Source organism: Manis pentadactyla, chromosome X (assembly GCF_030020395.1).
Source record: "Manis pentadactyla isolate mManPen7 chromosome X, mManPen7.hap1, whole genome shotgun sequence".
NCBI lineage: Eukaryota > Metazoa > Chordata > Mammalia > Pholidota > Manidae > Manis > Manis pentadactyla.
The window spans coordinates 63,868,764-63,887,000 of NC_080038.1; the positions used below are offsets into that span (position 1 = coordinate 63,868,764).

Sequence of the window (18,237 nt, forward strand, 5' to 3'; positions counted from 1 at the left end):
GGCTGAGTAGTATTCCATTGTGTATATGTACCACATCTTCTTTATCCATTCATCTATCGATGGACATTTAGGTTGCTTCCAATTCTTGGCTATTGTAAATAGTGCTGCGATAAACATAGGGGTGCATCTGTCTTTCTCAAACTTGATTGCTGTGTTCGTAGGGTAAATTCCTAGGAGTGGGATTCCTGGGTCAAATGGTAAGTCTGTTTTGAGCATTTTGATGTACCTCCATACTGCTTTCCACAATGGTTGAACTAACTTACATTCCCACCAGCAGTGTAGGAGGGTTCCCCTTTCTCCACAGCCTCGCCAACATTTGTTGTTGTTTGTCTTTTGGATGGCAGCCATCCTTACTGGTGTGAGGTGATACCTCATTGTAGTTTTAATTTGCATTTCTCTGATAATTAGCGATGTGGAGCATCTTTTCATGTGTCTGTTGGCCATCTGTATTTCTTTTTTGGAGAACTGTCTGTTCAGTTCCTCTGCCCATTTTTTAATTGGGTTATTTGTTTTTTGTTTGTTGAGGCGTGTGAGCTCTTTATATATTCTGGATGTCAAGCCTTTATCGGATGTGTCATTTTCAAATATATTCTCCCATACTGTAGGGATCCTTTTTGTTCTATTGATGGTGTCTTTTGCTGTACAGAAGCTTTTCAGCTTAATATAGTCCCACTTACTCATTTTTGCTGTTGTTTTCCTTGCCCGGGGAGATCTGTTCAAGAAGAGGTCACTCATGTTTATGTCTAAGAGGTTTTTGCCTATGTTTTCTTCCAAGAGTTTAATGGTTTCATGGCTTACATTCAGGTCTTTGATCCATTTTGAGTTTACTTTTGTATATGGGGTTAGACAATGGTCCAGTTTCATTCTCCTACATGTAGCTGTCCAGTTTTGCCAGCACCATCTGTTGAAGAGACTGTCATTTTGCCATTGTATGTCCATGGCTCCTTTATCAAATATTAATTGACCATATATGTCTGGGTTAATGTCTGGATTCTGTAGTCTGTTCCGTTGGTCTGTGGCTCTGCTCTTGTGCCAGTACCAAATTGTCTTGATTACTATGGCTTTATAGTAGAGCTTGAAGTTGGGGAGTGAGATCCCCCCTACTTTATTCTTCTTTCTCAGGATTGCTTTGGCTATTCCGGGTCTTTGGTGTTTCCATATGAATTTTTGAATTATTTGTTCCAGTTCATTGAAGAATGTTGCTGGTAGTTTCATAGGGATTGCATCAAATCTGTATATTGCTTTGGGCAGGATGGCCATTTTGACGATATTAATTCTTCCTAGCCACGAGCATGGGATGAGTTTCCATCTGTTAGTGTCCCCTTTAATTTCTCTTAAGAGTGACTTGTAGTTCTCAGAGTATAAGTCTTTCACTTCTTTGGTTAGGTTTATTCCTAGGTATTTTATTTTTTTTGATGCAATTGTGAATGGAGTTGTTTTCCTGATTTCTCTTTCTGTTGGTTCATTGTTAGTGTATAGGAAAACCACAGATTTCTGTGTGTTGATTTTGTATCCTGCAACTTTGCTGTATTCCGATATCAGTTCTAGTAGTTTTGGGGTGGAGTTTTTAGGGTTTTTTATGTACAGTATCATGTCATCTGCAAATAGTGACAGTTTAACTTCTTCTTTACCAATCTGGATTCTTTGTATTTCTTTATTTTGTCTGATTGCCATGGTAGGACCTCCAGTACTATGTTAAATAACAGTGGAGAGAGTGGGCATCCCTGTCTAGTTCCCGATCTCAGAGGAAATGCTTTCAGCTTCTCGCTGTTCAATATAATGTTGGCTGTGGGTTTATCATAGATGGCCTTTATTATGTTGAGGTACTTGCCCTCTTTTCCCATTTTGCTGAGAGTTTTTAACATGAATGGATGTTGAACTTTGTCAAATGCTTTTTCAGCATCTATGGAGATGATCATGTGGTTTTTGTCTTTCTTTTTGTTGATGTGGTGGATGATGTTGATGGACTTTCGAATGTTGTACCATCCTTGCATCCCTGGGATGAATCCCACTTGGTCATGGTGTCTGATCCTTTTGATGTATTTTTGAATTCGGTTTGCTAATATTTTGTTGAGTATTTTTACATCTACGTTCATCAGGGATATTGGACTGTAGTTTTCTTTTTTGGTGGGGTCTTTGCCTGGTTTTGGTATTAGGGTGATGTTAGCTTCATAGAATGAGTTTGGTAGTATCCCCTCCTCCTCTATTTTTTGGAAAACTTTAAGGAGAATGGGTACTATGTCTTCCCTGTATGTCTGATAAAATTCTGAGGTAAATCCATCTGGCCCGGGGGTTTTGTTCTTTGGTAGTTTTTTGATTACCGCTTCAATTTCGTTGCTGGTAATTGGTCTGTTTAGATTTTCTGTTTCTTCCTGGGTCAATCTTGGAAGGTTGTATTTTTCTAGGAAGTTGTCCATTTCTCCTAGGTTTCCCAGCTTGTTAGCATATAGGTTTTCATAGTAGTCTCCAATAATTCTTTGCATTTCCGTGGGGTCCGTCGTGATTTTTCCTTTCTCGTTTCTGATACTGTTGATTTGTGTTGACTCTCTTTTCTTCTTAATAAGTCTGGCTAGAGGCTTATCTATTTTGTTTATTTTCTCGAAGAACCAGCTCTTGGTTTCATTGATTTTTGCTATTGTTTTATTCTTCTCAATTTTATTTATTTCTTCTCTGATCTTTATTATGTCCCTCCTTCTGCTGACCTTAGGCCTCATCTGTTCTTCTTTTTCCAATTTCGATAATTGTGACATTAGACCATTCATTTGGGATTGCTCTTCCTTTTTTAAATATGCCTGGATTGCTATATACTTTCCTCTTAAGACTGCTTTTGCTGTGTCCCGCAGAAGTTGGGGCTTAGTGTTGTTGTTGTCATTTGTTTCCATATATTGCTGGATCTCCATTTTGATTTGGTCATTGATCCATTGATTATTTAGGAGCGTGTTGTTAAGCCTCCATGTGTTTGTGAGCCTCTTTGCTTTCTTTGTACAGTTTATTTCTAGTTTTATGCCTTTGTGGTCTGAAAAGTTGGTTGGTAGGATTTCAATCTTTTGGAATTTTCTGAGGCTCTTTTTGTGGCCTAGTATGTGGTCTATTCTGGAGAATGTTCCATGTGCACTTGAGAAGAATGTATATCCCGCTGCTTTTGGATGTAGAGTTCTATAGATGTCTATTAGGTCCATCTGCTCTAGTGTGTTGTTCAGTGCTTCCGTGTCCTTACTTATTTTCTGCCCAGTGGATCTATCCTTTGTGGTGAGTGGTGTGTTGAAGTCTCCTAGAATGAATGCATTGCAGTCTATATCCCCTTTTAGTTCTGTTAGTATTTGTTTCACATATGCTGGTGCTCCTGTGTTGGGTGCATATATATTTAGAATGGTTATATCCTCTTGTTGGACTGAGCCCTTTATCATTATGTAGTGTCCTTCTTTATCTCTTGTTACTTTCTTTGTTTTGAAGTCTATTTTGTCTGATATTAGTACTGCAACCCCTGCTTTCTTCTCACTGTTGTTTGCTTGAAATATGTTTTTCCATCCCTTGACTTTTAGTCTGTACATGTCTTTGGGTTTGAGCTGAGTTTCTTGTAAGCAGCATATAGATGGGTCTTGCTTTTTTATCCATTCTGTTACTCTATGTCTTTTGATTGGTGCATTCAACCCATTAACATTTAGGGTGACTATTGAAAGATATGTACTTATTGCCATTGCAGGCTTTAAATTCGTGGTTACCAAAGGTTCAAGGTTAGCCTCTTTAGTATCTTACTGCCTAACTCAGCTCACTTATTGAGCTGTTATATACACTGTCTAGAGATTCTTTTCTTCTCTCCCTTCTTGTTCCTCCTCCTCGATTCTTCATATGTTGGGTGTTTTGTGCTGTGCTCTTTCTAGGAGTTCTCCCATCTAGAGCAGTCCCTGTAAGATGTTCTGTAGAGGTGGTTTGTGGTAAGCAAATTCCCTCAGCTTTTGTTTGTCTGGGAATTGTTTAATCCCACCATCATATTTGAATGATAGTCGTGCTGGATACAGTATCCTTGGTTCAAGGCCCTTCTGTTTCATTGTATTAAATATATCATGCCATTCTCTTCTGGCCTGTAGGGTTTCTGTCGAGAAATCTGACGTTAGCCTGATGGGTTTCCCTTTATAGGTGACCTTTTTCTCTCTAGCTGCCTTTAACACTCTTTCCTTGTCCTTGATCTTTGCCATTTTAATTATTATGTGTCTTGGTGTTGTCCTTCTTGGATCCTTTCTGTTGGGGGTTCTGTGTATTTCCATGGTCTGTTCGATTACTTCCTCCCCCAGTGTGGGGAAGTTTTCAGCAATTATTTCTTCTAAGATACTTTCCATCTCTTTTCCTCTCTCTTCTTCTTCTGGGACCCCTATAATGTGGATATTATTCCTTTTGGATTGGTCACACAGTTCTCTTAATATTGTTTCATTCCTGGAGATCCTTTTGTCTCTCTCTATGTCAGCTTCTATGCGTTCCTGTTCTCTGATTTCAATTCCATCAATGGCCTCTTGCATTCTATCCATTCTGCTTATAAACCCTTCCAGAGTTTGTTTCATTTCTGCCATCTCCTTTCTGGCATCTGTGAACTCCTTCCAGACTTCATCCCATTTCTCTTGCGTATTTCTCTGCATCTCTGTCAGCATGTTTATGATTCTTATTTTGAATTCTTTGTCAGGAAGACTGGTTAGGTCTGTCTCCTTCTCTGGTGTTGTCTCTGTGATCTTTGTCGGCCTGTAGCTTTGCCTTTTCATGGTGATAGGAATAGTCTGCAGAACTGGGACGAGTGACGACTGGAAGGACTTCCGTTCTTGTTGGTTTGTGGCCCTCCTCTCCTGGGAGAACAGCGACCTCTAGTGGCTTGTGCTGCGCAACTGCGCGCAGCCAGGGTTTCTGCTTCCTGCCCGGTTGCTATGGAGTTTATCTCCGCTGTTGCTGTGGGCGTGGCCTCTCTCAGGCAGCTACTCCAAAATGGTGGAGTCGCGTTGGAGCAGGAGCTGCTGGGAGGCTATTTATGTCCGTAAGGGGCCTCCCTGTTCCCTGCAGCCCAGGTGTTAGGGTGCCCAGAGATCCCCGGATTCCCTACCTCTGGATTAAGTGACCCGCCCTGCCCCTTTAAGACTTCCAAAAAGCACCCGCCAGAACAAAACAACGACCACCAAAAAAAAAAAAGAAAGAAGAAATTTTTAAATTAAAAAAAAAAAACGTAGTCGTTCGTTTTTCTTTATTCTCCGGTGCCAGCCTCAGGCCTCTGCTGACCGGTCTTTCTGCCCTGTTTCCCTAGTATTGGGGTCCCTATCCCTTTAAGACTTCCAAAAAGCGCTCACCAAAACAAAACAGCAAAAAAGCAAAAAAAAAAAATTGTTGCGCACTTTTCTTATGTCCTCCGACACCCGGCCTCCAGTGCCCGCTCACTGTTCTTACTGCCCTGTTTTCCCAGTATCGAGGGCCCTGCACTCTGGCCCGGATTGCTGGGGCTGGGTGTTCGGCAGTCCTGGGCTCCGTCTCCCTCCCGCTCTGCCTATTCTTCTCCCGCCGGGAGCTGGGGGGAGGGGCGCTCGGCTCCCGCCGGGCCGGGGCTTGTATCTTACCCCCTTTGTGATGCGCTGGGTTCTCTCAGGTGCGGATGTGGTCTGGATATTGTCCTGTGTCCTCTGGTCTTTATTCTAGGAAGGGTTGTCTTTGTTATATTTTCATAGATATATGTTGTTTTGGGAGGAGATTTCCGCTGCTCTACTCACGCCGCCATCTTCCGCCCCTCGTCTTTAGGGTTTTTTATGTACAATATCATGTCATCTGCAAATAGTGACAGTTTGACTTCTTCTTTACCAGTCTGGATGCCCTGTATTTCTTTGTTTTGTCTGATTGCTGTGGCTAGGACCTCCTGTACTATGTTGAATTACAGTTGTGAGAGTGGGCATCCCTGTCTTGTTCCCAATCTTAGAGGAAAAGCTTTCAGCTTCTTGCTGTTTAGTATGATGTTGTCTGGGTTTGTCATATATGGCCTTTTTTATGTTGTGCTATTTCCCCTCTATACCCATTTTTTGGAGACCTTTTATCATGAATGGCGGTTGAATTTTGTTGAATGTTTTCAGCGTCTATGGAGATTATCATGTGGTTTTTGTTCTTCTTTTTGTTGATGTGGTGGATGATGTTGATGGATTTTTGAATGTTGTACTATCCTTGCATCCCAGAGATGAATCCCACTTGATTATGGTGTATGGTCCTCATGATGTATTTTTGAATTTGGTGTGCTAATATTTTTTTGAGAGTTTTTTGATCTATGTTTATCAGAGATACTGGTTTGTAATTTTCTTTTTTTGTGGGGTGTTTGCCTGGTTTTTGTATTAGAGTGATGCTGGCTTCATAGAATGGTTGGAAGTATTTCTTCCTCTTCTGTTTTTTGGAAAACTTTAAGGAGAATGGGTATTATGTCTTCTCTATATGTCTGATAAAATTCAGCAGTTTATCCATCTGGCCCAGGGGTTTTGTTATTGGGTAGTTTTTTGATTACCGATTCAATTTCGTTGCTGACATTTGGTCTGTTTAGATTTTCTGTTTCTTCCTTTCTTCACCTTGGAAGGTTGTATTTTTCTAGGAAGTTATCCATTTCCTCTAGGTTTACCAGCTTGTTAGCAGATAGATTCTCATAGTAATCTCTAATAATTCTTTGTATTTCTGTGGGGTCTGTCGTGATTTTTCCTTTCTCATTTCTGATTCTCTTGATGTGTGTATTTTCTCATTTTCTCTTAGTAAATCTGGCTAGGGGTTTATCTATTTTGTTTATTTTCTCAGGGAACCAGCTCTTGGTTTCATTGAGTTTTTTCTATTGTTTTATTCTTCTCAATTTTATTTATTTTTTCTCTGATCTTTATTATGTCCCTCCTTCTGCTGACTTTGGGCCTCATTTGTTCTTCTTTTTCCAGTTTCAAGAATTGTCACTTTAGACCAGTCATTTGGGATTGTTCTTCCTTCTTTAAATGGGACTGGATTGGTATATACTTTCCTCTTAGAAGTGCCTTTCTGCGTCCGACAGAAGTTGGGGCTTTGTGCTCTTGTCTTTTGTCTCCATATATTGCTGGATCTCTGTTTTAATTTGCTCGTTGATTCATTGATTATTTAGAAGCATGTTGTTAAGCCTCCATGTGTTTATGAGCCTTTTTGTTTTCTTTTACAATTTATTTCTATTTTTGTACCTTTGTTGTCTGAGAAACTGGTTTGTACAATTTCAATCTTTTTGAATATACCGAGGCTTCTTTTGTGGCCTAGTATATGATCTATGCTTGAAAATGTTCCATGTGCACTTGAGATGAATGTGTATTCTGCTGCTTTTGGGCTTAGAGTTCTGTCGATGTCTGTTAGGTCCATCTGCTTTAATGTGTTGTTCAGTTCTTCTGTCTCCTTACTTTTTTTCTGCCTGGGTCATCTCTGTTTAGAGCGAGTGGAGTGCTGTATGTCTCCTAGAATGAATGCATTGCATTCTATTTCCCTCTTTAAATCTGTTAGTATTTGTTTCACATATGTATGTGCTGCTGTGTTTGGTGCATCGATATTTATAATGTCTATATCTTCTTGTTAGATTGACCCCTTTATCATTATGTGATGTGCTTCTTTTTCTCTTGTGATTTTCTTTGTTTTGAAGTCCATTTTTTCTGATACAAGTACTGCATCTCCTGCTTTTTTCTCCCTATTAGTTGCATGAAATGTCTTTTTCCATCCCTTCACTTTTAGTCTGTGTATATGTTTGGCTTTAATGTGAGTCTCTTGTAGGCAGCATATAGATGAGTCTTGTTTTTTATCCATTCTGTGACTCTATATCTTTTGATTGGTGCATTCAGTCCATTTACATTAAGGGTAATTATCGATAGGTATGTACTTATTGCTATTGCATCCTTTAGATTAATGGTTACCAAAGGTTCAAGGTTAACCTCCTTACTATCTAAGAGTCTAACTTAACTCACTTAATATGCTACTACAAACACAATCTAAAGGTTCTTTTGTTTTCCTCCTCGTTTGTCTTCCTTCATTGTTTATATATGAGGTATCATATTCTGTACTCTTTGGCTATCCATCGAATGACTTTGGACATAGTCAATTAATTTTGCATTTGGTTAGTAATTAGGTGTTCTACTTTCTTTACTGTGGTTTGATTACCTCTGGTAACAACTATGAAACCTTAGGAATACTGCCATCTATAGCAGTTCCTCCAAAATACACTGTAGAGATGGTTTGTGGGAGGTAAATTTTCTCAGCTTTTGTTTTTCTGGAAATTATTTAATCCCTCCTTCAAATTTAAATGATAATCTTGCCGGATAAAGTATTCTTGGTTTGAGGCCCTTCTGCTTCATTGCATTAAATATATCATGCCACTCCCTTCTGGCCTGTAAGGTTTCTGCTGAGAACTGTGATGATAGTTTGATGGGCCTTTCTTTGTATGTGATCTTATTTCTTTGTCTGGCTGCTTTTAGTAGTCTGTCCTTATCCTTGATCTTTGACATTTTAATTACTATATGTGTTGGTGTTGTCTTCTTTGGGTCCCTTATGCTCAGAGATCTGTGCACCTCCATGGCCTGAGAGACTATCTCCTTACCCAGATTGGGAAAGTTTTCAGCAATTACCTCCTCAAGACAGTTACTATCCCTTTTTCTCTCTCTTCTTCTGGTACCCGTATAAGGCAAATATTGTTCCGTTTGAATTGGTCACACAGTTGTCTCTATATTCTTTCATTCTTAGGGATCCATTTTTCTCTCTGTGCCATAGTTTCTTTGTATTCCTCTTCTCTATATTCTTATTCATTTATTGTCTCCTCCACTGTATCTAAACTGCTTTTAATAGCTTCCACTGTGGTTGTCAACGATTGCATCTCCGACCGGAATTCATTCCTGAGATCTTGAATATTTTTCTGTACCTCCATGAGCATGTCAATGATTTTTATTTTGAAATCCATTGTGGGAAGATTCATGAGGTCGATGTCATTTAAATCTTTTTTAGGTGTTGTCTTTATAATTTTACTTGGAACCAGGTTCCTTTGGCATTACATATTTGTATATGGCGGTCTCTAGTGCCCAGAAGCTCTACTGTCTGGAGCTGCTCAGCCCCTGAAGCAATACCAGGGGTTGCAGGGGACTGGTATTGGTGCCTAGGCAGAGGAAAGAGCTGTTTCCTGCTTCCCGGCTGCTATGCCTGTCTCCACTGCCTGAACCAGTGGGCCGAGCACACAGGTATAAGTGTCTATGCTTTGCATTTGTAGTTGCTGTAAACAGATCTCCCTATTGCTGGCCTAACGCCCAAGTAGGGCTTGCCAGTTTGTGAGTCAGGTGGGGCTGGCTGGGAGAAAGTTGCAGTTGGGTGCGTATTACCGAGGGGGTCTTTGGTGGTGCGTAGCCGGCCAGGAACCTGGAGCACCTAAAGATTGTGAACGCTCCCAACCTGCTGGGCAGAGTACACCCGGACAATTTTGTCTACTTTTCTTTCTCCTGAACAGTACGCTCTGTGCAATATTTGCCCCTTTAGCAGCCCTCTGTCTAAGGGCTTCCTTGTTAGGAAGTCTCTCAGACTACCCGCCTTTCTTTTGTCACCGAGCAGCTGAGTAAGAATCCCTGCTTTCCTCAAGCAGCTGGAATCTCAGTCTCTCAATCTTCTGCCTGTCTTAGCTTTCCAACCTCCTAATCGTGGGAGTACCATGCAAGCACCATGAAATGTAGGTTTGTGCTCACAGAACAGATCTCTCGAGTTAGGTATTCAGCAGTACCAGGCCTCCATTCCCTCCTCGCTCCATTTCTCTTCTTCCTGCCAGTGAGGAGGGTTGGGGTAAGGGCCTGGGTCCTGCTGGGCCACAGTCATGGTACATTATCCTGTTCCAGGAGGTCTGCTCTTTTCTCCAGTTGTATGTAGTCTGGTGTAATCCTGTTTCCTGTTGGTCTTTCAGGATTTGTTGTATTTATTATATGTGGTTTTAGGAGGAATCCTCTGTCTCACCTCTCACCCCGCCATCTTTAATCCTCCTTCCTAAAGTTCTTTCGAGAAGTGTCAGTTCAGATACTTTGCCCGTTTTTTAATCGGGTTAGTTGCTTTTTGGGTGTTAAGGCATGTGGGTTCTTTATATATTTTGGATGTTAACTCCTTGTCTCATACGTCATTTTTGAATATATTCTCACATACTGTAGGATGCCTTTTTGTTCTACTGATGGTGTCCTTTGCTGTCCAGAAGCTTTTTAGTTTGAAGTACTCCTACTTGTTCATTTTTGCTTTTGTTTCCCTTGCCTGAGGAGATGTGGTCATAAAAAAGTTATTCATGTTTATATTCAAGAGAGTTTTGCTTATGTTTTTGTCCAAGAGTTTTATGGTTTCATGACTTACATTCAGGTCTTTGATCCATTCAAGTTTACTTTTGTGCATGGAGTTAGACAGTTATCCAGTTTCATTCTTTTACATATGGCTGTCCAGTTTTGCCAACACCAGTTGTTGAAGAGGCTGTCATTTCACTATTGTATGCCCATGGCTCCTTTATCATATATTAATTGGCCATATATGTGTGGGTTTATATCTGGGCTCTCTGTTCTAGTCTATTGATCTATGGCTCTGTTCTTGTGTCAGTAGCAGATTGTCTTGATGACTTTGGCTTTGTAGTAGAGCTTGAAGTTGGGGAGCGTAATCCACCCTGCTTTATTCTTCCTTCGAAGGATTACTTTGGATATTTGGTTTCTTTTGTGGTTCCATATGAATTTTAGAACTATTTGGTCTAGTTCACTGAAAAATGCTGTCAGTATTTTGATAGGGATTTCATTGAATCTGGGTACTTTTCTTTAATATGATCATCAGCTGTTCCTGCTTTGACTTTTCTCTTGTGCTATTCAGAGGAATGAGAATACACCTCTTGCTGCTCTGTCCCCTATAATAACATGTAGTTTTTGGAGAGCTTTTCATATTTTGTACTTATAAAAACAGGAACATTGGTGGTGGTAAAAAGAAGTCATGAAAATACAAATTAATGTATTTGGGGGGCTGGTGGTGACTTTTTTTCTTTCTGTAGAACCATGGTTTTGTGGCATGTTGAGCTTCAGTGTCTCTACCCAATCCCAAGAAAATGGCTCTTTGAGTCGTAGGGGTTGTTTTTCAAAATCTTTTTCTGCCTTGCAGCAGCAGGCTCAGCAGCAGCAGGAAACAACCACAGAGACGATGACACAGCTTCTGTGACTAGCCTGAACTCTTCTGCCACTGGCCGTTGTCTCAAGATTTATCGCACATTTCGAGATGAAGAAGGGAAAGAGTATGTTCGCTGTGAGACAGTTAGAAAGCCAGCTGTCATTGATGCCTATGTGCGCATACGGAACACAAAAGATGAGGAATTCATGTAAGTTTAATTCACCTGTGTGGCGTGATAAGGAGAATGAGAAGAATGGTCAGGAATTGGGGTAAGGGTTGGTGCTTGAGTTTTAGAAACTGATTTCTGTACCGTTTTCCCTAGAAATGTATTAACTGGGAACAGTCTTGTCTTTATTTACATCTTTGGGTTTGAAGCCAAAGATCACAGGGAGAACTCCAAATGTGCCTCCAAAAAGGCATGCTTTCAGTTCCATCTGGGTCCTTCACATTTTAGTTGGTTGGTTGGTAAAAATATTAGGGTTTACTCACAACTTCTCATTCTGGGAGAGAGGCCTCTGTGCCTGTGCAAGGCTGATGAGTAAGGGAGATGGGAATGCCAGGTAGTCCCTTGTTTTTCTGTCTGGGTGGATTACTTTAGTTTTGAGATGTTCAGCTAATAGAATAGTCTTGTTGGTTAAAGTGCTCATGGTTCTGTGATATTTTTCCCCTTATTAGTCGAAAATTTGCCCTTTTTGATGAGCAGCATCGAGAAGAGATGCGAAAAGAACGGCGCAGGATTCAAGAGCAGCTGAGGCGGCTTAAGAGAAACCAGGAAAAGGAGAAGCTTAAGGGCCCTCCTGAGAAGAAACCCAAGAAAATGAAGGAGCGTCCTGACCTGAAAGTAAGTATGATGTGGCATGATCATAAAGAAGAAAGCATACCTTTACCTTTAGCTTTTGGTATCCTCCCTTACTGGGAATGAGGGCAGTGTCATGGAAAGCTAGTTTCAAATGATGTGGCTGCTTGGGTGTTAACAGTATTGGTGTGACTGATACTGATACCACCAATCTGGTGCCCTTGGGAGTAATTTTATACTTCATCTGTTGGAAGAATTTTCTAGGAGTCCAGATAGGTTTGGTGGATTTTTTTTACATGCACATTTATATACTTAGATACATATTTACACACACATGTATCTTATTTTTAAATTATACAAATTAACAGAAGAAACAGAAAAAAGCACAGTACGGGTTGCTTTGCATAACCCAGATAGGAATGCAGATGGTACTGTACAATGTAGCTGTAATATGCCTCATAAAATGAGGCAACTATGGTACAATGGAAAGAGCCATGGACTTGGAAACAAGATCTGGACTCAGGTTCTGGTTCTGCCATTTGATAGCTCTGTGACCTTAACCTCTTCAAGCCTATTTTCTATAAAATGACACCTGTCCCACAGTGTTATTGTATTAAGTGATCTAATGCATGGGAAGTACTTAATAAACTGTAAAATTCTTGACAGATATGAATTGCTGTTATGTGTACTGAGGTCATTAGTCTTTTAGTGTTTCTTTCTTGTAGGTGATATGATATAAATGTGACACAGTACTGACCTCATTTTTTCTTATTAAGGTATTATTGATATATGAAGGTTTCACTTGAAAAACAATCTGGTTACTACATTCGCCCATATTGAGTTTCCCCCATACCCCATTGCAGTCACTGTCCATCAGTGTATTAAGATGCCACAGAGTCACTGCTTGTCTTCTCTGTGCTACACTGAGTACTGACCTTAGTTTATAGATGAAACTGAGGTCAATTTCAAAACTGAGATGGAGACTTGGTATTATTGAGCCTTTTCCTTTCAGCTGAGAATATACCCATGCTAGCTGCCTATGCGGCTGCATGCAGCCCTGGGCTTCCAGCAGCCTTTCTTCTGCATATTTGATATTATCAATGTTTACAACTTAAACTGGAAGTGAAAATCCTCTCCCTTTTCTTCCTCACTTGATTTTTAAAGAAATGATTGGTCTCTGTATTTCATTTTATTTTTAATGTATCAGTTCCATACATGCACTTTTGTCTAGTGGTTTCTGGTTGAAAGGCCTATAACAATTCTATTAGAAAAAAGTTCTGAACCTGCCTTTGTTTCTCTCCTGGCTCGCATATATTTTTTAATACTAGCATGCAGCCTACTTACTCCTGTCATGTTGATACTTTTCTTTTTGCAGCTGAAATGTGGGGCTTGTGGTGCGATTGGGCACATGAGGACAAACAAATTCTGCCCCCTCTATTATCAAACAAATGCCCCACCTTCCAACCCTGTTGCCATGACTGAGGAGCAGGAGGAGGAATTGGAAAAGACAGTCATTCATAATGATAATGAAGAACTTATCAAGGTTGAAGGGACCAAGATTGTCTTGGGGAAACAGCTAATTGAGAGGTAAGGGAAAGCAGATCTGTTGGAGGTTGATGATATTGATGGGTGGCAGGGGTGGTTGTGATATGTTCTCTGCAGTTAACATTGATGTATTTTCCTCAGTAATTGTTGCCAGTAATGAAAATTAGTCTTTTGTCATGAAGCACTCAGGTTCCACTAATTACCCTTGGATGTGCTACCGAACTTTCCTCTCAGTTTCCTTATTTACAAAAGAGAACTACCTATACCAGGGTACCTATGAAGATAAAGTGAAAGGAACTATATATAACATGTAGAACAGTGCCTAGCACATAATAGATGCTCTTCCTATTCTACTTGCCAGCACTGGTAATATTTTTAAGGTCCCTAACCACAGTATTCTGATAGTGGACCATCCAAATAGATCAAGGAGACATAAACTATGCTTGTATGTACTCGTCTCTTGCCCTCAGAGAATTTAATATTGATAATCAAGTGGAGAAGTTTTTAAATGAAAAAAGATTTTCCCCCTAACTTTTTAGTTTTAAAATTGGAAAACTACAGAAAGTTGGAATAATAATACAGTATACTAGTCCTCTAAACTCACCAACTGTTAAAACTTTTGTCACATTTGCTTCATCTTAAATCTAAACCGTTTTTTTCCTGAACCATTTGGAAGTAAGTTGCAGGCATCATGACATTTTAGTCATGAACTCTTTTGCACACATCTTCTAAGAATAAGGACATACTATGATACTGTTATTACAGCTAAGAAAATTAACATTGATTAAGTCATATCTGATATTCAGTCCTTACTCAGATTTCCCTGGTTGTCTCAATGCTCTATTGCATATCCTCCGTTCCCCCCTACAGGATCCAATCCCAGTTCAAACATTAAGCATTTTGAGTGTCTCTCAATCTAGAACTGTCCTCTGCACCTGTTTTGTTTTTTATGTCATGTCTTTGGCAAGGTTACTAAACAGGTGATATTATGTACTTACTACACCACATCAGGAAGCACATTATGTCAGGTTTTCTCATGATTTTGATCTTGTTAAAGTGATCCCTCAGATCCCTCTATACTAAAGATATGTTTTTCCCTTTGTAATTAATGAGGGTGAATAATCTGTTCCCAAACAATCTTTCTCTTAGTAGGTTTAGCATTGATGATCATTGCTTAACTCAATTGTTATGACGGTGGTTTTTATATGTAGTGTTCTTCCTGCGTTAACTGGCATGCTCTAAAGAAGAGCTTCCCCTCCCTTTTGTTTGAGTATTGCTATGGATCTGAAATTCTTTCCTTTGTAAGCTTAATGTCTTGTAACTCATTAACATCATTATTAATTTTGATGTTCATATTGTCTCAAACTTGACCTCTTCCAGATAGATCCTTTGTCCTTTTGAAATGACCCTATAAACCTTTTAGAACTTCTTGTCTTTCTTTTTTTTTTTTTTTTTTTTAATAATTATTTTTTATTGAAGGGTAGTTGACGCACAGTATTACATTACATTAGTTTCAAGTGTACAACACGGTGGTAGAACATTTATATACATAATTCTAGGTTCCAGCTATCACCCTATCAAGCTGTTACAATATCTTGACTATATTCCTTATGCTATACATTACATCCCGGTTACTTATTTATTTTACCATTGGAAGTCTGTCCTTTTTTTTTTTTTTGTGAGGGCATCTCTCATATTTATTGATCAAATGGTTGTTAACGACAATAAAATTCTGTATAGGGGAGTCAATGCTCAATGCACAATCATTAATCCACCCCAAGCCTAATTTTCGTCAGTCTCCAATCTTCTGAGGCATAACAAACAAGTTCTTACATGTAGAACAAATTCTTATGTAATGAATAAGTTACATAGTGAACAGTACAAGGGCAGTCATCACAGAAACTTTCGGTTTTGCTCATGCATTATGAACTCTAAACAGTCGGTTCAAATATGAATACTCATTTGGTTTTTATACTTGATTTATATGTGGCTTCTTGTCTTTCTGACACAAGATGTTCCAGGCTGTCCTTGAAATTTCCCTGTCCAAGACCTAGAGTCAGCCAGTTTTCCAAGGAGCCCTGGTTCCTTTTATTAGGGAATGGTATTTAGAAAAACAAGATCTACATGTTAGGTATGCTCATTGCCACTAAGATATAATTGCTTCTAGGCTTTTAGTAGACAGAACTAGGAAGTGTACATATATCTGTAAATCACAACTTCATAATGATACCTCTAATTCAGATTGTATCTATGAATTCTTCCTCATCTTCCCCCATTCCATATTTGTATCCTTCCTGTCATTCCCAACATCAACATATTTATTCATTTTCTCTGTTCTTAATATAGTTTGAGAATTACAATACTAATACCACTACCAACAACAAATATATGAAGTAGATTCATGGTGTTTTCTGTAGTTTATTGTCCTTGGACTGCATGTCACTGAAGTTGTGCAGTCAGGGTATGATACTCAAAATATATTCAAATTCTTTTTTGTGTGTAATTTCTTTATGAATTTGATATAGTTATATTCATTTGTCTTTTTATTGAGGTAAAATTGGTATATGACATCATATAAGTTTCAGGTGTACAACATTTTAACTTGATATTTATGTCGTGATCACCACCATAAGTCTACTTCCCATCTATCACCATACAATTTGTTTCGGTTTCTATTAAGTTTTGGGATCTTCTTTCCATCCTTGTTGATTTATGTTTTCTGTATCTGTAACAGTCATGTTTTGCAGCACATTAGAAAAGGAGAATGTAGTATCTTGATCCCATACAATAGAAGGGAAGAAGGTGGGTTTTTAATGACTGAGGGAAACACAAACTTGTTTTTCTTTTCAAACCACTTTTTTTTTTTGTAGATAATTATTTTTTATTGAAGGGTAGTTGACACACAGTATTACATTAGTTTCAGGTGTACAACACAGTGATTCAACATTTATATACATGATAATTCTAGGTACCAGCTATCACCATACCAAGCTGTTACAATAATTTGACTATATTCCTTATGCTATACATTACATCCCGGTTACTTATTTATTTTACCATTGGAAGTGTGCACTTTTTTTTTTTGTTTGTTTGTTTGGTTGGTTTTTTTTTTTTTATGAGGGCATCTCTCATATTTATTGATCAAATGGTTGTTGACAACAATAAAATTCTGTATAGGGGAGTCAATGCTCAATGCACAATCATTAATCCACCCCAAGCCTAATTTTCGTCAGTCTCCAATCTTCTGAGGCATAACAAACAAGTTCTTACATGTAGAACAAATTCTTACATAGTGAATAAGTTACATGGTGAACAGTACAAGGGCAGTCATCACAGAAACTTTCGGTTTTGCTCATGCATTGTAAACTATAAACGGTCAGTTCAAATATGAATACTCATTTGATTTTTATACTTGATTTATATGTGGATACCACATTTCTCTCTTTATTATTATTATTTTTTATAAAATGCTGAAGTGGTAGGTAGATACAAGATAAAGGTAGAAAACATAGTTTAGTGTTGTAAGAGAGCAAATGTAGATGATCAGGTGTGTGCCTGTAGACTGTGTGTTAATCCATGCTAGACAAGGGCAATAAAACATCCACGTATGCAGAAGATTTCTCTCAGAACAGGGGGGGTGAGGTTCTAAGCCTCACCTCTGTTGATCCCCAATTTCTCACCTGATGGCCCCCCTGCGACTGTGCCTGTCTTAGGTTGTTCCTCCCTTGAGGAATCTTACCCGTCTCTGGCTAACCAGTCATCTTCCGGGGCCATACAGGGAAATGTAAAGTTGGTAAGTGAGAGAGAAGCCTTCTTGTTTGAAAAGGTTAGCTTTTTACTTCTTTGCATATTTATGCCCTGTGGCTTCTATGCCCAGCATTTGTCTTGAGGTATCTTTACCACTTGGAGGAGTTATGATACTCGGTGAATTCGATATGAGGCATGAATTCTATTTAAGGGTTGTAATTAGGAAGGAAGAAGAAAAGCTACAGAGGTAGCAGATGGAGGAAAACATGGGAAGATTGATTATTTCTTTGACATATCTTCTTGTAGAGTAACTTCAGCATGTATAGGTTTTAAACTACTAATTAAATTGTGCACACACATTAACATAATAGGAATACAGTTACATAACCAAAGCATACCTGTAACAACCAGCCATCTCCAGTGAAACCAAGAAAACCAGTTAGGCACCTTAGGCATTTGTGAAAACTTATCTATGATATGGTGGATATTGTCCAACTGAACTTGAACAGTCTGAGAGAAATCAGACAAATTAAAACAACCTATTCCTGGGGACTGTTCACATCCCATATGTTCTTTTAACAGTAAATAGTCTGTAGTTGTAAGATTTTGGAGCACTACAATTTGCACTTCTCCTAATTCTTGGTTGAGTTCCAACAGTATAGATCCAGTCAAATTTGTTGTTTTACTGTATGCACAGGCCAGCTTAGATATCTCCTTCAAACCACTTTTTAATACCATTCATGTTTCCATTCTGAATAAATTAATTTTCCTAGCACTTTAACCCTAAAAATGTTGGAGCTGGAAGGATTCTTGGAATTCCTTAAGCCTAGTTCCCTTATCTTCCAAAAAGGAAACTGAGGTGAAGTTGCAGCTTGCCTAGTTCTTTATTAATTTGGAGATCCTGTAAGGCCTTGGCTGATCTGAGCCTTAGAATGTAGATGTCGAGCTTTTGGTTTGGATTTTTCCTCCCCAGGCTCTTGCTCTGGTACTTTGGACATTTTCATTGT

At 39.0% G+C, this 18,237-nt stretch overlaps 1 protein-coding gene across 8 annotated transcripts in view; it reads left to right on the forward strand.

Annotated features, from left to right (window-relative positions):
• TAF1 (TATA-box binding protein associated factor 1) overlaps positions 1-18,237 on the forward strand; it is a 108,559-nt gene that overhangs the window by 44,517 nt on the left and 45,805 nt on the right. For 7 of the 8 annotated variants that reach the window (XR_008995252.1, XR_008995251.1, XR_008995250.1 and 4 more), the window contains 3 exons: positions 11,137-11,350; positions 11,818-11,983; positions 13,314-13,525. Coding sequence is in view for 5 of the 8 variants with exons in the window: in XM_057495886.1 (XP_057351869.1) it covers positions 11,137-11,350; positions 11,818-11,983; positions 13,314-13,525 (592 nt within the window). In the remaining 3 variants the exon portion in view is untranslated. The remainder of the gene's footprint in view (positions 1-11,136; positions 11,351-11,817; positions 11,984-13,313; positions 13,526-18,237) is intronic. The other variant, XM_057495883.1, reaches the window with a different exon arrangement.